General features: G+C 35.6%; 1 protein-coding gene across 4 annotated transcripts in view; it reads left to right on the top strand.

Moving 5' to 3' along the window:
* GIN1 (gypsy retrotransposon integrase 1) overlaps positions 1-11475 on the top strand; it is a 28817-nt gene extending 17342 nt beyond the window's left edge. For 3 of the 4 annotated variants that reach the window (XM_082723824.1, XM_082723825.1, XM_082723827.1), the window contains 4 exons: positions 1645-1836; positions 1935-2111; positions 2782-3067; positions 7591-8287. In XM_082723824.1, coding sequence (XP_082579950.1) covers positions 1645-1836; positions 1935-2111; positions 2782-3067; positions 7591-7865 — 930 coding nt within the window. In that variant the 3' untranslated portion in view covers positions 7866-8287. Of the gene's footprint in view, positions 1-1644; positions 1837-1934; positions 2112-2781; positions 3068-7590; positions 8288-11235 lie in introns of those variants that run through there. The other variant, XM_082723826.1, reaches the window with a different exon arrangement.
* The last annotated feature ends 7692 nt before the right edge of the window (positions 11476-19167 follow it).

The raw sequence follows: 19167 nt of genomic DNA on the forward strand, positions 1-19167 counted from the left end.
TCTCTACACCCAATGTGGGGCTTGAACTTAGAACCCAAAGATCAAGAGTTGCATGTTCAATCTCCTGAACCAGCCAGGCGCCCCTCTAGGATTTTTTTTTTTTTTTTAGGATATCTTTTTAACTACTCCTGAATTAAAAGATTAAAAGGAGGAGTTCCTGGGTGGCACAGTCAGTTTAGCATCCCACTTGTGGTTTCATTCAGGTCTTGATCTCATAATCATAGGATTAGTCCAGTATCAGCTTCTGCACTCAGAACGTGGAGTGCTCTTGGGATTCTCTCCCTCTTCCTCTGCTTCCTCCCCACACCCTCCCACCAATTCATGCTTTCTCTCAAATAAATAAATGAATCTTTAAAAAAAAAAAAAAAAGATTAAAAGGAAGTAGCCTAAATTAGTACAAATATCAGCTAGGAAATGTATTACCTGCAAGTGAGAGAACTCCTCTTGTGCCTAATATATAAACTCCAAAAAGTAAAAGAAGACCAGATGGTCCAGTGTTGGAAGGCTAACCTGAATGTCTTTGGGAACCCATGCTTCTAGTTTTCTCTTCTACCATCTTTGAGATGTGACTCAGTCTTAGGATCACAATATGGCTGCCAGAGGCCATGCCACAAAAATCTGTATTTCAGACAGAAAGAATGGGGAGGACAATAGACAAAAATACCTAGTAGCAGCTGAATCTACCCAACAACTTTTAAAAACCCAGTAACTTCCCACTTACATCTTTTTTACCAAAACTATATCACATGACTATTCCTTCCTTACAAGGAAGCATGGGAAATGTGGTTTTGGTTTTGGTGCGTTTTTTACTAGCTTTACCTCTTTTGTTACTGTGGTACTACTTGTCTTCTTACAATTAGGCAACAAGAATACAATCTTTTAAAAGACTAGTTTATTAACCAAAAGTTTACCCAATTAAAAATAATAAGAAAAAATACTCTGAGACATAAGGTAGGAAAAATAGACTATTTTACTCTTATTTTACTGCCTATTGTTAGAAGTTTTCTAAACTCATTTTGACTTTTTTTTAGGCTCTGCAGATAATAAATCCACAACAATAATAGTAACATTACAATTTATAAAGTGCTTAATACTTGCCAATAACTGTTTTAGGTACTTTACAAACATGTACTCATATAATTCTCAAAAGGGTTCTGGGTAGGATTTTCCTCATTTTACAGATGAGGAAACTGAGTACACAGAAGCTTAGTTACTTGCCAAAGTCACGTAACTACTAACTAGATTTGTGATACAGTGTTTGTTTGAAAAATTGTCTGCTGAATTAAAATGTTATATGAACTCAGAATTAGTGTTAAATTCTGTACTTCCATTTCCTTGCTGTACATGTATGTTTGGCAAGGAATTTAGCCTCCCAAAACTTCTTCTATTTAAAAGGGGATTAATGAGAACTCATGATTGTTGTAAGGTATAATGACAGTCATGTAAAGCATCTAGTGTATTTACCAGTAGATTGTAAGGACTCACTAAATGGTAACTGCTGTTTTAAATACAGTATGTATGTTTTTATATAGAGTAGGTATGGTTCAGTGAAAACGGCAAGATTCAGATTCTTTTGAAGCCATTCATTCAAGGGAAAAGTAAAATACGAATTTTAAAGTCAACTTTGTTTTATATATTTTTCAGATCAATGTTGAACTGTGTGGATTATTCGGCACAAAGCAAATTGTAATTTCTCATACCTCCCAAACCATTAATCCGACTGAAAGTACACCTAGCACAATCAAAGCATTTCTTTCTAAACACTGTGCTGACCACCCAAACAACTGGGATGATCACCTATCAGCCATTTCATTTGCGTTCAATGTAACTCACTTGGTATGTGTCTTTTTATGATTCTATACTTTTGAGTTATGACTGTTGTTTGGCTACTTAAATATTTTATTACAAATCCTTGTCCGTTTTCCTTAAAATAGGAGCCTCCTAAAAATACACCATATTTTCAAATGTTTAATCGCAATCCTTATATGCCTGAGACTTCAGATGCTCTTCATGAAGTGGATGGTGATGATACGAGTATGTTTGCCAAAATTCTAGGTGCAATTAAAGAAGCTGATAAAATAACAGAGAATAAGACAACTTCAGCAAGACAGGTGATTCTATTTAATAGAAAACTCTATAGTCTAAAAATTCATGAAGTAATTTTAAAAATTTCAGCATGCACACACACATATGGCATACATACGATATATTAAGCCAGATTTTGTTTTCTGTTAAATTCTGCTTTTGTCTTGATTATGCAGTATGTTTATTAGCTATAAAATTTTGAGAGGCAGTAATGGGAAAGCTTTATTCTTTGGAATCCAGTAGAGCTGAATTCATATTCCTGGTCTTGTTGCTTTCCAGTTTGATTTGGGCAGATTACTTAACCTGTCTGTTTAACTTCTTTGTAAAATTGGGGTAATGATACTGGTTTTGAAATATGACTTTATGAATTAAATGGTGGGGCGCCTGGGAGGCTCAGTCATTAAACAGCTGCCTTCGGCTCAGGTCATGATCCCAGGGAACTGGGATCGAGCCCTGCATTGGCTCCCTGTTCAGTGGGGAACCTGCTTCTCCCTCCCCCACTCCCCTTGCTTGTGTTCCTTCTCTCACTCGTCTCTGTCAAATAAATAACCAAAATCTTTAAAAAATAAAATAAAATAAATGGGATCCATGCCTGCTTTTGTATTAGCAGTGACCATCTTGTTGTTATCTACATTTACCTTCAAGAAACTACAGCTCTTTCATCCCTTTGTTTTCTCTTTTATTTTGCTCTTGTAGTTGGAGAACAGCAATCCTGATGAACTAAATAAAAGCAAGATCATTGTTAAAAAGAAACCAAAGCAATTAAATCCATTTCATTTGAAAGTGGGTCATGAAGTTTTAAGACAAAGGAAAAATTGGTGGAAGGATGGTCGGTTCCAGTCTGAATGGGTTGGTCCTTGTGTCATAGACTATATTACAGAGAGTGGATGTGCTGTTCTGAGAGACAACACTGGGACTAGACTTAAAAGACCTATCAAAATGTCCCATCTTAAGCCCTATATAAGAGAGTCCAGTGAACAAGGTAAGCATCTGTCAATTCTTTACATTTTTACTTCCTGTGAATGAGGACGGAAGTTAAAAATAATATAAGAATCTACCCCCAATCTAGCCCAAACTCCTTCTCTCGGTTAGGTTTTCTTTTCCCTTCTCATTTTTATAAGATGTGGTATAGTTTTAGATCTCAGGTATTCTCTTTTATTAGAATAACTCTTCTGAAATTGTCAGGGTTGTAAGAGATCTTATTCTGACTTCTAGTGTCCTTTTCACACATTTACCCATAGTTCACATAGGAGATACTAGACCTGTTTCACAGAAGGAAGAATTAGGTCTTCTCAATTTTCACTTTCACAATATTTTGTCACTTTGTGTCTTGGTTTAACATGAGAAAATATCAACTAAGATAAATGTTGCCAAAACCAAACATACCATCCAGAATTCTGTTTTGAGATAAATATACTAGGGAACTTTTTAAAAAGTGATTAATTTTTATATGTTATGCTATAGTCCGGTCATGATAGATGCAGGGGAGGCTGTAAGGTCGGGTGTAACCAAAATGCTGTAAGGTGCTATAAGAAGAGGTGATAGCCTGAACAAGGTTGAACTTGACCCCAGATGTGGTTTTGAACAGTCAGAAGGATATCCTGATTTTGTTAACCCTTTCTTTCAGAAATTAAGAGACAAATTACATTTTGCTATGGCTTTCAGATTAAATCCCATTTAATGGAGACTGTTTTATTTTGTCCTATGGTAACCTCTCCCTAGAGTTTCTCTGGGGCATTTAGCTGAGAGGAAGTGAATTGGTACCTCAGCCAGCTAATTTTTCCTATAAAGAAAAATAAAGCATTGATATCCCTTAAATATGAGTAACAATTAATGGAAGGTGAATTTCGTACATTTTTAAACAACTGAGTTATTTAATAGGCGTAAGTGAGTATTACAAGAAAAATAACAGTATTTAATCTTACCTTATTTTTTTAGGATAAAGCCCCCCCTCAAGGGGGTTGCTCAGTAAATAGCTCAACTTTGCTTCTGATCTGTACTGATCTGTATGAAAACTCTCAAGTTAAAAACTCTTCGTACCTTTCCTTCTCCTTGTGACAGCCTGTTTTCTATATTAATAAACTTACCTTGGACTGTTGTAATTCTGAAACCTCATAGCACCTGTGTTCTCTTTGTTGGAAGATCAGCACTTTCATTCCTTGTACTTCTTCTCAGTACTGAGCTGCCCTTTATGATTTCTGCCTTATGTAAGTTAAGTAGGGGAAAAAAAAAAAAGATTATATAGATACATGTTGTCCTTTCCTTTCTAGCAAGATTTTCTCCCTAACCTCAGCATTCAGGAGTCACTGCCTTCTAATGTGTTAGCCTTCCTTACTTAATACAAAATTTACATTTTAAATGTTGCTATATCAGGATCTGCTTCAACATTTTGCAGTTTGCTCTTGCCAAAGACTTTCTCAGAAAGGAGGCCAAACATTTTGCTACTGCTGCATATTTCAGAATCCAATTGAGTAGAACAGTTTCTAAACAGAGGCAATCTAATTTTTCCCTCATGCTTGAATTCTATGTAGATATTTCTTCCAGTAGTATAAAGGAAATTACAATATTAGTACTAGTGTACATATAAGAAACTGAGATGGGTAAAATTGTTTTTTCTTGTTAACCAAAGGAAGTGTGATCTGGCCGTCCTGGAATCTGGTTCTTGATTTGTTCCTTATTTTGTGTTTCTTTTCTTTGTAGAAATTCAAAATAAATATGATTTCTGCCGTCTTTTTCTTCAGTATCACATATTGTCCTGAAAATCATTACCTCAAAAGCTGATTTTAAAGAGTCTTTGAACTGAATGTAAAGCGAACTAGATGCCTTTGAATGTCTTAAATCCTACTCTTTCATTTGACATAAATTTGGAAGTGGTATAGCCAGAAGAACTATGAATTTATCTGTCTGTACTTGTCATTGCTACTACCAGCTGGGATATCTTGTAGCTGTGTTAAAGACTCACTCTCCAAAGCAGATAAGCTTCTATTGCCAACTACTTATCCATTCTTATCTAGAACATAATGTAGAGGGAGCACATTCAGTACTCGAGTATTTCTCTCTGCTATTTTAAGCAGGCATATGTCATTTTGTCCAGTTCAATGCTAGGTACTTTTTTAAGACTAATTATTTTAGTAAGTTTTAGGACATACTATTGTATCTCTTTGCAATCTTAATGTTCTGAAAAGAATCAGAACAAGAATGTTCTGATTCATTATTCTACCCAATATAGATTTTGAGCAGTTTTATTGTTTTGTTTTGGCAAAGAGTTTTTATAGATTTCCATCTACTGATTGCCCTTCACAGTTTCTGAGATGGTTTTCATATTTCATAAGTCTCCTATTGATACTATAGCAAATTATCATAAATTTAATGGTTTAAGACATCCTACAGTTCTATAGCTTAGAATTCCAATAAATCAGGCATTGCTGGGGCTGTGTTCCTTTTTGGAGGCCCCAAAAAGAACCTATTTCCTTGCCTTTTCCACCTTTTAGGGGCTGCCCACACTGCTTGGCTTGTGGTCTCTTGCCTCTGTCTTCAAAGCCAGCAATAACAGGTTGAGTCCTCCCCACATCAGTTCTGCAGCCTTCTCTCTTCCCTGTTCCACAGTTAAGGACCCTTGTCCTTGGGCCCACCTGGATAATGCAGGATAAGCTCCCTACTTTCGGGTTAGCTGGCTCTCAACCTTAATTCCATCACTTCTCTAATTCTCCTTTGTCATGTAAGGTAATGCATTTACAGGTTCCAGGGAGTTTTAGTACATTAACATCTTTTGGGGCCCATTATTCTCTCTACTGTAGTTATGGTCTGCTTTCATGAAACAAAACAAATCTTAGTTCTTTATTTATCCACGCTTCTGTTTTCATCATAGTATGTGTATCTTACATCCTTTTTAGTCTAATTACTGCTTTTGCATAAATAAGAATTGGTGGGGTAAAACTTGGAAAATCTCTCAAAACTAAAATTCCAAGTATACTCTGCCTAATGAAGAACAAAATGTGCAAAACTAAATGTCCATACATCCCCAAGTCCACTTAGGCCATCTGTGGGTAGAAAGCAGCATGTCTTTGACCTTTTTAAGTTTTTAAATAAAAAGTTCTTAAGTGTGTAAATCTACAGGATTGGAATAGGTTCATTGAGCTTTTCGCATACTAGTACGAGAATGGGTAGAATAAGATTGTGTTCCTGGGTTTATTAGGAAATTTATCTGCTCTGAGAAACTTCCCTTGACTTCCAATCTAATGGACAATTAATCTTCCTCTTGCTATTTCTTGAACCTAAAATTTGAGGGTTCTTTAAGCTATTAAAATCTTAAAGAGAATCATTAATGTTTTGGGAGAAAATCCAGAAAGAGAAGGCAGGGGTCCAGGAAGTTAATCATCTATGGTGGAAGAATTCCTTGTTGTAATGAATTAAAATATCAGGTAGGGAGGAATCGTTTTATATACATTAACCTTTTTTTTAATAGTTGCTCCTATTTTGCTGGCAGTCTAACATTCTTATGAAGCATTTTTTTTTTCCTGATAGTAATGATAAGTTTGCTCAAAACAGAGCTGAATGCTGACAAGGGGAATTCTTTGGCAGTATTTTTGGTATGATTTTAGCTCCACCTGAAAAGTTCATGAACATTTTGTTATTAAATTGGGCTTAAATTAGCTAAGCATTTTTTTTTAAAGATTTTATTTATTTATTTGACAGAAAGAGATCACAAGTAGGCAGAGAGGCAGGCAGAGAGAGAAGAAGGGAAGCAGGCTCCCTGTCGAGCAGAAAACCAATGCAGGGCTCGATCCCAGAACCCCGGGATCATGACCTGAACCGAAGGCAGAGGCTTTAACCCATTGAGCTACCCAAGTGCCCCAAATAAGCTAAGCATTTTAAACTGCCTACTTACATATAAGCCTGCTTACTTACCTATATTGTATGAGTCTGACACTAGTAACTGTCATATAAGCCTGATGCTAGGAACTTCATCATAGTTTATAATTTCATATTATAAACAACTCAATATTATTGTCCTAATTATAAACAACCTGACATTGTTCTAATATGGATTATTTGAAGATCAAAGTTACAAATGTAACAATTTAATTTGTTAAATATCTTTCAGTATCCCATTAATTGACTCAGAGGTGCCTTGCAATAGTATGTAAAGCCTATCATCAAAAGCAGAGTTTTATAACTTTGCTTGTAATCTTCACCATAATCTTCAGCCACTTCTACCACATCACACATACCTGCCAAAGACCGATCAAGAGAATGGGAAAAGTTGGCTCTTTTAAAATCTTTGCTCTTTCCCGAATTCTATATATATGAACTGTCAAATGTATGTATGATTTTATTCGCCCTTTGACATGTATATTTATTTAGCAGATAGGAGAACCCACCAGAAGTTAATCTTATAGTTAATTTTTATTACTTGGGATTTCGTCCTCATTTAACACTGTTTAATTTTTAAATGATGTTTAATTGTAATTCTAAAAGGTGAACTTACAATGTTTCTTCTTTCAGACAGTCTTTATCTCTTACAAGGTTCAGTTGTGGCAGATCATGACTACATTGGATTGCCTGAAATTCCAGTTGGAGCATACCAAGCAAATATTCTGGTAGAAGATGCAACTATTGGTGTAGTTGATAATGAATTACTCACATCAAGCAAAGATCGTGAACTGTTAGAGTTTAGAAATGCCAAAATCTCTCCATTGATAGAAGATCATAGTACTCTTGAAAAGCAGACTTTCAGTCTGTTGGACTCTTCAAACCAAGTCCTTGAGTACTTAAGTTAGTAAATACCAAAACTCACGTAAAGTGATTGTTTAAAAAGTATAACTCCTTGAATCTTTATCTTTTCCACTTAAAAAAAGTTGTATAGAAGTGTCTTGCCATTCTCTGAATGACTAAATCCTGAAGGTTTATTTTATAACTGTTAATTTATCTAAACTTGTGTCATGTTTAAATGTCAGTACATATATATAAAGGCAAAGGAAGCATATAATATATGAAACCCACTTTTTCTTATGAGAATAGAATAAGCAAAGTATGATTGCTTCTTACGAAGGAAACTAAATTCCAGCTCAAGACTGTCAGATCTTTCTCTGGTGTTGGTACCATGTTTTCAGTTTACAGGTTTTTTTGGATTATTTCTCCCCTTTAAAAAACAAGTTTGAACTACCTAGAATGGGCTTAATAAATATTTATTCAACTGTAACAGTGAATTAAGTGAAGTTTGTTTCTGTGTCATTGGAACTTTCAAAAATAATATTGTAGGAAAGAATTTAAAGTTGTTTAATGGGCTCTTATAGGATATTGATAATTTCACCTTTTAGGCTCAGAATTTGCATCTGAATCTATATATTGGTTTGAAAACATTTGTGCATTTCCATAAAACATACTAAAGTCAAAAGTACCCATTAATAAAATTTTTTCTGCCAGTCTTAAGTAAATACTAATGATAAAATAGTATCAGAGGTTTTAAACTATAAGCTCTATGATATTTATAACTTTATTCAACAAATATTTGTTAGAAAGCACTTTGAAGAATACTGTGAGAAAATTAAAGGATGAGTTAGATGTGTGTCTTATTTTCATAAGAGGCTTACAGTCTGGTAAGGATTATAGGCCAATATAAGCCATGTATAACACAAGTTACAAATTACATGCTAAATTCCATTAGAGAAGTACAAATAATACACCTAGGGAGTCAAAAGAGAGAGAAGTTATTTCTAGATAGAAATCTTGGGTTTATGCTTAGAAGGATTAGAAGGATCATTTGAGTTTGACCTTGAAGAATGCACAGGATGTGATGAGAGGGTCCAAAAGAATTAAAGGAAGATAAATGAACAGACAGAACAAGTATTGTAGTGATTCACAGAAACCTTTTGGTTGTCTGCAGTGCCTCAGGTGTAAGGTGACATAATAAGGTATGGGAAAATAAAGCTGAAAAGGGAAGTAGGAAAGCTAGTGGAGGGCTTCGAATACTGTTAAGGATTGAGTTGTATACCTCCAAATTCCAGTGTTGAAGTCCTATACTCTGGTACTTCAGAATGTAACTTCATTTGGAAATAGAGTTATTGCAGATGTAAACCCATATGAGGTCATATTGTAGTAGAATGAGGTCTTAATCTACTATGACTGATGTCCTTATAAAAGGAAGAAGTTTAGGCATAGACTCAGGATAGTGCCATGTGAAGAAGGCAGAGATTTGGGTGATTCTTCTATAAGCCAAGGAATGCCAAAGATTACCATTAAATCACCTAGAACTAAGGACGAGGCATAGAAAGAGATTCTTCCTACAGCCCTCAGAAGGAATCACCCCTGTCAACATCTTTATATCAGATTTGTAGCTTCCAGAACTGGTGAGGCAATAAATAACCTTTTTTATAAGCAACCAAGTTTGTGGTACTTTGTTTTGGCAGCCCTAGCAAAGTAATACAATACCTAGCTACCTTTTTTTTTTTTTTTTCCTGAGGATTTTTTAAAGTTTGTGTTTGGATTTTGAGTTGGTTTTTTACTTCTTGTTTTGTTTTGTTTAATGTAAACACTACACACAACATAAGGCTTAATTAACTCAGTACCCCAAATGAAGAGAGTCCAATGCTCCTCCAACTGAGGAAGGTTTTTGTATAGGCAAGTATCACGATCAGAACTACATTTTAGGGAGTTTAATCTGGCAGCTTGTACGTTAGAGGAAGAGAGAAGAAAAGAATGGGCATTCGTCATTGATAACAATTTTGCAGTGATGATGAGTAATGGGAACCTAAGCTATGCTGGTAGCTTTCATTATTCATGAATAGAGCATAGCTTAAGATCTATAGAATATCTCACATTTTATGTATCAACCATACTGAATAGTGATAGGATACTGAAAATGGAGACCTGAGATACTGCAATTACTCATTTAAGAAGAAAGATTATGTTTAATATAGGCTAGAGGGTAAAAGATTGGAGGAAAAAAATACCATTCTCGAGCTTTATCTTATACCATAGACCAAGTAAATTCCAGGTAGGATTCTAGAAGGAAACCTTAAAGCATAGTTGTCCCAAACAGTGATACCTGTCATGTTCCCATCAACAGATCAAAGTTCATGATGGAGTCATATTGGACCCTCTATGGTAAATATAATTGGTTAAGTGTCCTTAGCTCAAATGAAGTAACTTTCCTTCAATAGTCATCTCATTCAAAATAGCCTCTTTTTCATTATAATGGGGTGATTAGTAATGAGTCATTTTATAATTACAATTTCTAAGCACTGTAAAAAAATTCCGCTTCAAGTAGTTTCTGATGAAACAGATCTTTATCCTGTGTGCATGGATCATGGTAGACTCTTAGTAACTAAACATAATGAAACTTTTATTTCTTAGCCACATTCTTAATGTGGTTCCATTTGTATCCTCCAAGATGCAGGCTGATAGAGCCTTACCTGTGTAATACACCAGCCACTGTGGCAAGGGGACAAGGTGGTGAACCCAGCACTAGCTCTGGAAAAGACTTGCTGTCACGTTATATACAACCTTCCTACTCAAATTGCAGTGGTCAAATCTGGTCATACTCTGCTAACGGGTACAGGTGGCAATGGTACAAAAGGATTAAAGTTAGTGATGTTAGTTGCATAACTGAAGATACTAAAATCCACTGAATTGTGCACTATGAAAGGGTGAATTTTATGATATGAGAGTTACATCTCAATAAATTATAAAGAGTCTAAACCAGAATTTAAAATAAATGTCACATAGCCACACCTAACACCAAAGGATACATTAAGTTCAGTCCTTCTATATTCCTGGAAGGAGAAAAACCGAAATAGTGACAGATAAATATAATAGCTGCTGTACTTACCTTTGTTTACAAATTCTATTGTAGGCCATTTTGATGAATAATTTTTAAATCCCGATAGCCAATACAAGCTATTCAAATAAACTGCTGATTTTGTTATTGAAATCTTGGGATTTTAAAGTAGGAATTCCAAGTACAGATTATAAGTAAGCAAATATACACACACAACAATCAACAAGTTATGTATACACACAGTCTTGACTCTAATGTTTGCAGGGCTCTGTCAGTGAAAATGGAGGTCCACATACCATTTACCTAAATAATCAGAAGTTAGAAATCACACTAACAAACTGTTCCTACCTTGTCAAACATGCCTTCTTAAGGTTCCCAGAATTCTTGGACTCTTCAAGCCCTGCACTAATGTGTGGCAGAACAGGGAGAGATGAACTCAGAGAGCCCTCTGTCCCAGTGCCGTCTTCTCCCAAGGACAACCCACCTAGCTCCTGCAGATGCACTGCTTGAGTAGTCCTGACCTTTGGTGTGCGCTCTACAGCTTCACCTGCCCTTCTGGGACGGACCAGGAAGGCCTTGGAAGGGGTTCTCCAGGTGAAGAGGGGCATGTCTTTTGACAGAATTCCACAAATGTCTCTATGAGGTTTTGTATGCCACCTTGTGGTATTTTTAGGAACACTTAAAAACATGATATAGTAGAAAGTGGAGATCCTGAGCTACAATAGAAGAGAAATATATTTTAAATGAGAATAATATCTTGGCTTGAAAAGTTATTTTTAAATATCATTATTAACATTTACAGTGTAAAATTTTCTTATGTGACTGTCTAAAAAATAACTCACTGATATTTATAAAAGAAAACTTATTACATATATAGCTATGGGATTCATTCATACACACAAAAAAGATATGTATTAAATGCTTGCTCTGCTCCAAGTACTGTTCTGGCACTGAGGTTATATTAGTGGGAAACAAAAATCCCTACACTCCTAGAGCGTATGTTCCAATTGGATAGTAAAGTAGTACCTACAGTTCTTAATGGATACATTACTTACGTTCAATCAAAATCTCATTGGTAGCCTTTTGCACAGACATTTTGTTCAGATCCCTACATTAAGCCTTGAAAAAGAAGTAAGTATTCTCTTCTGCTTATGTTTGACTATATAGAAAGTTGTAACAGTGTTGTTCACATGTCTAAAAAGGGCTGGGCCACTTCCAGTGGGAGTTTCTAACCAGTATAATTAGTAATTAAAAAAAGAAATTAAGCATTTAAAAAGCAAACTTCTTTCAAACTTTTATTTTCTATAAGTGCTTTATTATTCAGTGGGAAATGCTAGCCTTGTGCAGTGTTAACAATTAATGTTAAGCAGGCAAAGATCAATTCAGTGCCATCAAATTAAAAAGTACCTAAACTGGTAGCTTGCCCTGAGTGTGAGGCCCAGGCAAAATGACTCTTTTGCTTCCTCTAATCAATCCTTCAGTGTTCTCCTCACCCCCCTTTCTTCCTTATTCCCATTAATACTACTTCCTTTGTGCACCCAGCCACAACTTGTTTAGAAGTTAAGTGGCACTGGGCCCAGGAGACTTGCCGTATCTGACCACCTCACTGTTCAGACTTTGAAGGTCTTGTGAGGAGCACACAAGAAAGCCTTGGCTGGTGGGTAGCTGGAGGAGACCAGATAGTCAATGACAACTTTGTTCCTCTCCCCTATATCCCAAGGAAGCCTCTGTTAGTTCTGAAAGTCTCAGGAATCGAAGTGGAGAATCAGGAGAAACTAAAGGAAAGGGGGTCTGACTTTAATCCTTCCCCTGTATCACTTTCATATTAGCGATGGAGGAAAAAGACTAGATGGAATAGTTCTCCTCCAATACCACGTTTTTCTATTGCATCATAATACAAAATCTGTAGTCTCTGAGCTTCTGAGCAGTGTTTTGTTCTGGGTTTTGCTCTATTTATTTAGAATTTCATCCTTACAAATATATATACATATATATATGTATATATGTACATATCAAGAGATACATATATGTATATATACAAATATATATATAAGGATATATATCCTTACAAATATATGTATTACTCATTTTTTCAATTTTATGTAATAAATAGTGATAAAATGATCATAGTGATGGTTTATGTGACTTGATCATAGCTAGAAGTAAATCAGTGGCAAATCTGCCTAGGCTTTCAGAACAAGACTTAGAATCAGACCTCTGTTAAGCCATACCCAACTATGTTTAATAATCACTAATTTTACCTAGGGTAATTAATACGGTTTGAAGAGGTAATGGCCTCTATTTATGTAATGTAAAAAAACAAAACAACACAAAAAACCTAAAGTGCAGAAAAAAATATATATTAAAAACTCATAATTTTTTTAAAAATTAAAAAAAAATAAAAACTCTCAGGTCATGATCCCAGCATCCCAGGATCTATCCCTGCATTAAGCCCCCACACTGGGCTCTCTGCTCAGCAGGGAGCTTCCTTCTCCCTCTCCCTCTGCCTGTCACTCCCCCTGTTTGTGCTCTCTCTCTCTCTCTCTGTCAAATAAATAAAACCTTAAAAAAAAAATGTACAGAGGACTCAATTACACATTTCTCCAAAGAAGTTCTGCAAATGGCCAGAAAGCACAGGAAAATATGCTCAGTATCATTAGTACTTGGGGAAAAGCAAATCAAAACCACAATGAGATATCACTTCACATCTAGAACGGCTATATTTTAATTCCACTATATTTTAATGGAAATTAGCAAGTATTGATGAGAATGTAGACAAATTGGAACCCTTGTACATTGCTGATAGGAATGTAAAATGGTTCAGTTAATTAAGGAAAGAGTTCGGCTGTTCTTCAAAGATAAAATTACCGTATGTACCAGTAATTTCACTCCTGGGTGTATACCCAAAGGAACTAAAAGCTGGGACTGGAAGAGATATTTGAACACCAGTGTTTATTGTGGCATTATTCACAATGGCCAAAAGGTGGAAACAGCACAAGTGTCCATCAGCAAGTGAATGGATAAACAAAATGCAGTATATATGTACAATGGAATATTATTTAGCCATCAAAAGGAATGAAGTTCTGAATGCTACGTCATTGACTGTTGAAGGCATTATTCTAAATGAAATAAGCCAAACAAAAAGGACAAATATTGTATGAAATCATACAATACAATTTCACTTGATGAAATTTAAGAATAGGCAAATTTATAGAGACAGTAGATTAGTAGTTACTAGGGCCAAGGGGAGTGGGAAAGAGAGTTAATGGTTATTGATTACAAAGTTACTGTTTGAAATGATGAAAACATGTTGGAAATAGTGGTGATGGTTGCACAGCACTGTGAATACAATTAATGCCAATGAATGGTAGATTTCAAGTTGTTAAAATGGCAACTTCTATATTATATATATTTTACTATAATTTACCATCAAGTGAGTAACATAATATGCCAAAAACTGTTACGGTATTCACTTTAACTGGGTAAATTATATGCTGTGTGAATTATATCTCAGTTAAGCTGTTTAAAATTTGTAGAATGCAGCTCAAATTGTCCTTAGAGGAAAATTTATGACTTATGAGCTTATATTGGGGAAAAAAAAAAGGGTTATAAAGTAATGAGTTAACGTAATTTAATGTGATCTAAACAGAACAAGTGAATAAGCCTAAAGAAAATGGAATGATTGAAATCATGAGAGTAATGGAAATTAATGGAATAGAAAATGAACATATAATGACATGAACTGAGGCAAAATTTAGCAATTCTACTAAGAAAAACCTAGGGAATTTATAAATAAACAATACTATGAGGTAAAAAGGGTCAGGACCTGATATGAGACATATATTTAAAAGATAGAAGATATTACAACTTTGTCTCAATAAACTTGAAACATTAAAATGGATAAATTCTAAAAAAAAAATTTAACTGACTGTGATTAAAAAAAATAATAAGCCAGATGATTTTGCCAAACATAACAAAATTTAAAGAACACATAGTATTACATCTTACACAAACTATTCAGTCTAGAAACAGGATACTCCTTCAGTCTTGACATGAGGGTGGCATAATTGTAATAATCAAAATCTGAAAAGGACAGAATGAAAAAGGAAAATAACAAGTTATTCTCCCATAAATACAAATGTGGCAATTGATAAATCACTGAACTCTACCTCTGAAATTAATAATGTACTACATGTTAATTAATTGATTAAATAAAATAAAAATTTAAAAATAAATACAAATACAAACACGAAAAAGAATAAAAAACAAACTGAATACAGTGACCTATAACAATATGCATTATGAGCAATTGAGTAGTAGATCCCCAAAATTAAAGATTGATTTAGAAAAGCAATTTGTATAATTAATGGCTACATTTCTAAGAGACACAGCAAGAAAGAGATGAAACACAAAAAACAGTTATAACTGAAGAAAATTTAAGGAACAAGTTAAAGAAGGTTTAATGGAACCAGTAAGGGATATTTGGACATCCCTTTGATAACCAGTAGGAGCCAGAAACCTATAGGAATGAAAGCGCAAGAAGAGGAAATGCTTAGTGAGAGATGGAGTTATGGAAGAGGGTTTAACCATCAGTATTTGTAGCCATAGAAGAATGTGTCTACTGCCAGAACCTCTGGTCAGTGCTGTGACCAACAGGGGCTCCCTATTTCCTCTCATTTGTCAGCCTCCAGGAAAAGCAAGTGGCAAGGAAGCTTCAGGATGCAAGCAGTAAAAATAAGCCTTGTAGGCAATGGAACAGTAAATGACAAGGAGCGGATTTGGGGTGTTCACTCTGAGAATAGCCAGTTAAACAAAAAGATCAGAAGTAAAAAGGAAACTTGTATAATCATCTAGATGGCAAACTTGTGCCAAAGGCTAACTAGATAGTAAATATTTTTAGCTTTGCTGGCCATAGAACTACACATTTTTGCCATTGTAGTGTGAAAGCAGCCATGTGTACTAAACAGGTATGTGTGGCTGTTTTCCAATAAAACTTTATTTTTTAAAAATGTGGGAAGGATTTGGCCTTTGAGGACACTAGTTTTTAGACCCTGGATCTAGTAGATGCAGAAAAAAATATTCGCTGAATATTAACATCCATTTGAAATTTAGAACAACAAGAGCAACAGGAAACTCTTGGCAAACTCAAAAGAACATTTCCCTATCCTGATACAGTATATGTTATTAAGAAAAAATTCTATAGTAAGCTTTATACTTAATGAGGAAAACATTGAAAGTATTCTCCTTAAGTCCCAGTCCCAGGTGTCACTGCTATTGTATTAGGTGCTCTAGCCAATATATTAGGACAAGAAAAAAGAAAAGTCATAAGGATTACGAGAAAAACTAGTCATTTGCAATAGAAATTATTATCCATATAAATCAATATGAAAAAGATAATCCAATGCAAAAATGGGCAAAAGTCTTGAACAAGTACTTCATAGGAGAGAAAAGTGAACATGAACAGCACCTACAGATACCTTTTGTTTGCCCCTACATACCAACTTTACATTCTTTTCCTGTGCTCTGTCCAGGATCCTGGCATTGGCAGAGTTCCTATTCCCTTTGACTTCCAGTTGGATTTAGCCAATGGAGCTTCCTGACAATAGACCAGAAGGAGGGAGGAGAATGAAGTTGAGATATTCTCCTTGATCCCTTCCTCACTCTAGCTATTTCTTTTAGCCATAGTTTCCTGCTTTGTAAGAACTATTCTAGGGTTTCAGTAACCTTTTCCTCTTCTTGTCCTTTTGGGTTTAGGGTGGAAACAACACTATTGTGGACAGACTGGGTTCTCCTACACTCCATGTACATCTTTGTACTTAGTTCCTTTGATTACTAACTTGTCATTTGTTCCCTGTTGGATTCCTGATACAGTCAATCGACATACAAAAAGATGCTCAACCTCATTAATAGCCAGAAAAAAATGCAGATCAAAACCCTTATTAAAGACGATTTAAAACTACCATATTGGGAATAATTAAAAATATCAGCAAGGATGTAGAGGAGATAATACAGTTATACATAGTTGGTGAGTGTATCAATAGACACAACGATTTTGGAAAAATAGTTTAGCTTTATGTAGCAAAGCAAAGCTGAAGATGCAGCAAGTCTATAATCCAGCAATTTTGCACCAGGAGCTATGTTCAAGAATGTTTATAAGAGGATTTTTTTCATAATAATAAAACATTGGAAACACCATAGATTTCCATCAATAGAATTGATAAATTGTGACATATTTGTACAGTAGAATGCTAAATGCAATGAAAATGAGTAGGTTAAAGCTACATAAAAAGAGAGCATGGATGAAATCAGAAACATCATAGGGAGCAGAAAAATCAACTTAACAGGAGAAGATGACAAATTCTGAATAGAATGAGAAAAGGAGCCATGTGTATACCTAGTGGAAGAGCATTCCAGAGAGAAGAAATAGCAAGTGAAAAATGTAGTGTTTCTGTGTCTGGCATTTTGAGGAATAAGAAGGGGTCCAGGAGACCTAGAATGAAATAAGGGGGAGTATAGCAGGAGACCACAGAGGCTAGGGGGTGAAATAAATTGTGTTCAGCCATGTAGGTCATTGTATGGACTCTGTTTTTAGTTTAATATGGGAGCTCACTGAAAGTGTTTGAGAAAAGAGACATGATCTGACTTACTATTTTTGTTTTAGATAATCACTCTGCAAACTGGAATAGGAATGGTCAGAAAAAGCACACTGGCAGACTGGTTATGAGGCTGTTGTGGTAATTCAGGGGAGAGATGACGGCACGGATAGCAGTGGAGGCGATGAGAAATGGTTAGTATCGGTTATATTTTAAAGGTAAACAGGATTTGCTGACACCAGAGATAGCTTTTAGAGGAGGAGAGGAATCTATGAGGATTCTAAACTTTTTAGGTTTGCAGGACTAGAAGCACGGAGATGAAGAAGACTAGGAAGAACAGGTTTGGGGAAGAAAAGAGAAGTTCAGTTTGAACGTGTTGAGTTTGAGATGCTTATTATACGTTGAGTAGATCCACTGGGTAGATATTTGGATATGAATCTGGAGTCCTGGGGATAGGAGTTCAGCATTCACTTATGCACAGTTTGGAACTCTCCAGAATGAAACTTTAATTAATATGTGTCCCTTTGGAGAGGCCAAGACATTCTCTTTGCTACAGAGATCTGTACTTGCTATCGACCTGCCACATTTCTTGTTAATCTTGGCTGAGGTAGTGATCCAAGACATCTGGTGACTGATGATACATAGTCTGTGGCATTATTTATATTACCTGGCCAATCGAACAGATGCTCAAGCAAGGTTCCTAGCTTTATGAATGATGGCAGCAGAGCATTTGGCCCCCTTCCGCCTTTTGATGGGTATACCAGATGTGAACGCCACCTTTAAGGGACTACAAATAAAGCCTGCAAGTTCTCAAGAATCTCATTCTCATCTGCCAATAGAAACCTAATGAGATAGAACATTAGTCTTTGCAGTAACATATTATTTTGTAATCATATAGCACTTGGTCTTTGCTAAGGAATTTACAATCCAGTGTAATTTATATAGAATATCAATTTCCTACTTTTACCTCAATTTTCAATTTGAAAATTGGAGACAGAACCTTTTTTTTTTCCCCCAGAATAAGAATCAGAAATTCTTAGGAATATGTCCTATCCTACCTCACAAACTTGAAGTTATTAGCCTTCAATCCTAAATCTTCCTTTGAATTCCAGTCAGTTCATAATAGAACATGAAAGTCTTAGCATAGTATATATTTTACTGAGATACCTGAATTGCCAAGATCATTGGGATACAGAGCTTTTCTGAAACAATATGATATTTCAGTTCACTCTGACAGGAAGCTGTGTTTGGCTCCAGTGGTAAAGAATTTTATTCCAACTGTGTGGAAAGACTGGTCATGTACAAGTAGGGAAGACAGAATGGGCACTGAAGGTACTGAAGGAGTAGAAAGCTGAATGTTTTCTGTTCTCCTCCTACACAGTTCCTTTCTTTCCATAGCTAGCTTCTCATCTCTCCCCTATGGGAGACTCTTCAGGTTTTGAATGTCACAGACTTGGGCTCCCTGAGCTGTGGAATCCACAGTAGGCAGTAGATGTGCCTGACAGTGAGATGGAGGGCAGGAGGGTACAGCAAGAGGACGGCACCAGGTAGAGAAATTGTGCTGTGGGATGCAGACTTCCACACACAACAAAAATGTTCCCATATCTGTAGGCCTTTACCTAAGCAAGGAAAGCAGGGTTGCAGGACACCCTGGGGAAGAGTAGGCAGCTGGCCTAAGCAGGACAGCTATAGGGCATTTTCACAAGTGTG

This window comes from Mustela nivalis (genome assembly GCF_964662115.1).
Source record: "Mustela nivalis genome assembly, chromosome: 3".
Classification (NCBI taxonomy): domain Eukaryota; kingdom Metazoa; phylum Chordata; class Mammalia; order Carnivora; family Mustelidae; genus Mustela; species Mustela nivalis.